At 32.3% G+C, this 4671-nt stretch overlaps 1 protein-coding gene across 1 annotated transcript; it reads left to right on the forward strand.

Annotated features, from left to right (window-relative positions):
* Positions 1 to 743: 743 nt before the first annotated feature.
* On the forward strand, positions 744 to 1625 carry LOC133785418 (uncharacterized). The gene has a single exon (XM_062224657.1). The coding sequence runs from the start codon at positions 744 to 746 to the stop codon at positions 1623 to 1625; it is 882 nt and encodes a 293-aa protein (XP_062080641.1).
* The last annotated feature ends 3046 nt before the right edge of the window (positions 1626 to 4671 follow it).

Genomic DNA, 4671 nt, shown 5'->3' on the forward strand with positions numbered 1-4671 from the left:
ACCCTAATAGAAACAATAAAACATAATATACATTTATATTAGAAATTGAATATTGTAAAATTTGAAGTTCTCACCTGGTTGTTTTGTAAATGTATCCCATATACTAACTCCTTTATTTCCCTCATCAGAAGCTCCCTCAAACTACCATATTGAAATAGATATCAAATTCTTGAACTTACAATACTCTTTATATATATATATACATATATATATATATCTCATACTCCAATTGCAATATGTTTCCTAAATGAAAATACAGAGAAAAAATAACAGAAGTGTACCTGGTAAGCTGAAGAAGAAGTTTCAAAAATGAACCCATCTGGGAAATTAGCTCTGCTGAGAGATTTTATACTTCCAAATATAAATATATATTTATATCAAATATATATATAAATATAAATATATATAATATTTCTTTGAGATGAGGATTGGAAATGCCAGAATTATCTCAAGTTTAGCAATAAGACTAAATAAAAAACTTAAATTCATTTCTGAACTCAAAAATCAAGTAATTTTAAAAATCAAATCATATAGTATATTTTGGTTGATACAATTTTGTATTTACCATTACATAGACTTATAAAATTTTTGTTTTCCTTTGGTTAGAACAGGACAACTAAGTTGGTGATCATGTTGGATAAAAATTGGCTACGCTTCAATAGGTAATAAGAATTAGGGATTTAATTAGTGCTAGCTTAGTAAAATTAGTAACTTACTGTATTTGTTACTAATATATTATAAATATGAACTTGTCTATGAATTGTAGAGCCTCAGATGAGTATAGAGAAGGCGCTAAGAATTTTGTAGAAATGTCAGAAAAGCTGGCTGGTTATCCAGAAAAGTTATTGTGTCCATGCAAAGTTTGTCGAAACTTAAGTCACCAGTGTATTAACATTTTGTATGAACACTTAGTCATTTATGGGATTGATCCAACATACAAAATCTGGTTTCATCATGGGGAAGAATTATCAAGAGATGATGATGTAGAGACAATGGAAACCTTTGATTCTTACAACTTGTTTAGGGATACAAATATTGATGGTTGTGATTTTGAAAGTCATCTAGAAGGTCATGATGACACTTTTATGGAAAAAATAGAAGATGCAGACACTCCATTATATCCACAATGCACTAAATATACTAAGTTATCGTTAATTGTTGCATTGTATAAGCTTAAAACTACCAATGGATGGTCTGACAAAAGTTTTGATGAATTGTTAAGACTTTTGAATGATATTTTTCCTATAGATAATATGATCCCCAAGTCTATGTACGAGGTTCAAAAATTTCTTCGATTATTTGATTTAGGATATGAAAAGATTCATGCATGTGTTAATGATTGCTGCTTGTTTAGAAAAGATAAAGAAAACATGCAAGAATTTCCAACATGTGGAACTTCAAGTTGGATGTCAGATAAGCTGACTAAAAAGGTTCGACATGGTGTCCCAGCAAAAGTTTTGAGGTACTTTCCTATAATCCCTAGGTTGAAACGGATGTTCATGTCTAAAAGAATTTCAAAGGAATTAAGATGGCATCACAATAATAAAAGTTGCGATGGAAAAATGCGTCACCCAGTGGATTCAGCAGCATGGGAGCTAGTCAATGATAAATGGCCATCATTTTAAAATGAAGAGAGAAATATTAGACTTGGCCTTTCCACAGATGGATTTAACCCATTTAGTAATTTAAGTTCTAAGTATAGTGTTTGGCCTGTATTGTTGGTCATGTACAACTTACCCCCATGGTTGTGCATGAAACAGGAGAATATTTTATTATCAATGTTAATTCCAGGACCTAAACAACCTGGGAATGATATTGATATATACTTAGAACCCCTCGTAGAGGACTTGAAATTATTATGGAATGAGAGTGTTGATGCTCATGATGCATTGGACAATACAAATTTCAAGTTGCGGGCTATTTTGATGTGGACAATCCAAGATTTTCCAGCATACGGGAACCTTGCTGGTTGTAAAAATAAGGGATGTTTCAGTTGTCCCCTATGTGGTTATGGTACTCATTCAGAGTGGCTAAAACATAGTGGGAAGTTTTCATATCGAGGTCATCGGAAATTTCTTAAAGAAGACAATCCATTTCGGAGTAAAAGAAGTTGGTTTGATGGAGAAGTTGAGCATGGAAATCCACCAAGAATCATGAATGGGACTACAATTCCTGAACACCTTAAAGATTTTGTGAATGTTTGGGGAAAATCCACTTCAAAGAAAAGGAAACAAAATGATTCAAAAGAAATGTGGAAAAAGCGATCCATATTTTTTTAGTTACCTTATTGGAAGGTTAGCACATTCTTACTACTCTAAAAAATTTTTGTGTAAATTATTGTTTTTGGAGGAATTTCATTAGTTATTTCTTTTGCAATTTTTTTAGGAATTGTATGTTCGTCACAATTTAGATGTGATGCACATAGAGAAAAATGTTTGTGAAAGCATCTATAATATACATTGCTAGATGTTGCTGGAAAAAGTAAAGATGGACTAAAAGCTCGCTTGGATTTGCAACATATGGGTATTAGGAGTGCATTACACCCACAAGAGAAGGGGACTAGAACCTATCTTCCTGCAGCTTTACACACACTATCAAAGCTTGAGAAAGAATTATTTTGTAAAAGGTTGTTCTCATTGAAAGTACCTGATGGATATAGCTCAAATATTCGAAATTGTGTTTAAATGGAACAATGCAAGCTCATGGGCCTTAAATCACACGATTGCCACATTTTGATGCAAGAATTACTACCGGTGGCTATAAAAGGATTGATGCCATTGTGTCCAAGAGATGCTATAATAAGATTATGCACGTTCTTTAATCGAATATGTCAACGTGTTGTTGATAGAGAGAGCATAATGGCATTAGAAAATGATGTTATTGAAACTTTATGCTTATTAGAGAGATTCTTTCCACCATCATTTTTTGATGTCATGATTCACTTAGTGGTTCATATCGGACGAGAAGCACGACTATGTGGACCAGTCCAATTTTGATGGATGTATCCATTTGAGAGGTGAATCACTAAGACTTAATTGTTTTGTTTATTCTTATTAGTTTATGTGAACATTCTATTAATGATGACCAATTGTGTGATTAATATACGCATGAAGATATTGAAAGATTATGTCAGAAATCGAGCAAGGCCTGAAGGTTGTATTGCAGAGTGTTATCTTGCAGATGAGTGTGTGAGCTTTTGTAATGAATTCACTGACCATTCAATTGAACTAAACACAAAAGAAGGTCGAAATGAAGGGTGGTAAAATGATGTGATACTTGAAGGTCGTCCAATTTCTAGGAGGAAAGAAATTATATTGACAGATGAGTTGTTAGATATTGCACATCGATACATTCTGTTAAATACATCTATTGTGGAGCCTTTTCTAGAGTAAGTGTCTGATATTAGAAATTATTATTTTTTATAATAAAAATGTAGTAATACTAACTCATTGGTCCTAAAAATTAGGATTCACTTAGAGGAGTTGAAAAAAACAAACAAAATATATGAGAGAAATAATGGATTACTTTGGAAGAAACATATACAAACTTTTTCAACATGGATGAAGGAAAGGTAAATTAATGCAAACTAACTGGTTCATATGAGTTGTTTTAAATATCATTAAGAAAATTAACAATGTCATACTATTATTTGTATAGGTTCCTATGCATTCCTCAACTTGTGATGAAACTAATTTGTTGAAATGGCTAGCATATGGACCCAGAAAACATGCTGCTTCTTACACTAGATATATTATCAATGGTCAAAGATTCCATGTACATGACATTGAGAAGTCCACACAGAATAGTGGTGTCTCAATTGAAGCTACAACTATGTGTAGATCTAGTGCCAAAGATGTATCTCAAGTTCCTAATTTAGTTTCATACTATGGGGTTATATGGGAGATAATCTTGTTAGATTACTATATAGTTCAGATTCCAATTTTCAAATGTGATTGGGCAAATGTCCCTAACGGTGTTAGGGTGGAGGATAGTCTTACTTTAGTTAATCTACACCAAAGTCAATGGTCTGTTGGTAGAGACCCTTTTATTTTAGCCTCACAAGCTAAACAGGTCTTCTACTCAAGAGAACATGATTCTTCCAATTGGTATGTGGTGATTAGGGCACCCTCTAGAGGTTTTTATGACATGGAAAATTATGATGAGAAAGAATTCATGCCTGTAATGTCTGAAGTTACTGAATCTAGGTTATATAATGTAGTGGAAGATGAACAATATGTTAGAGATGATTGTGAGGGTATATTAGTTTGATTATTGTTGTCTTTTTTGTAAATTGTAGAAGATGTTGCACTTGACATTTAAAGTTGTAATCAATGGAAATTTCAGTTTATACTTTAGCCCATTAATTGGTTGGTTCTTATTTGTGTATTTTTAGCGAAGAACTCTTGAAAACATGTCTTTGATGCCAAGAATGACTGTTTATTTCTTTCTTTCTGACTTTTATTATATGTTTTTTTCATGATAATTGATAATATGTTGTTATATATGATTTTTGTAACTCATCAAAATTCGTACTAATTATAGAAACTGTTGATCAGAAACTAGTCAAAGAGTTTGCCAAGTACAAGATATGTCACCTTCATCTACAAAAGGAAAGAGGCCAAAACACATACCTACAGGGAAATTAGTTAAACTCCTCAATGAAAAGAGGAA

The sequence above is a fragment of the Humulus lupulus genome, chromosome 6, assembly GCF_963169125.1.
Source record: "Humulus lupulus chromosome 6, drHumLupu1.1, whole genome shotgun sequence".
Classification (NCBI taxonomy): domain Eukaryota; kingdom Viridiplantae; phylum Streptophyta; class Magnoliopsida; order Rosales; family Cannabaceae; genus Humulus; species Humulus lupulus.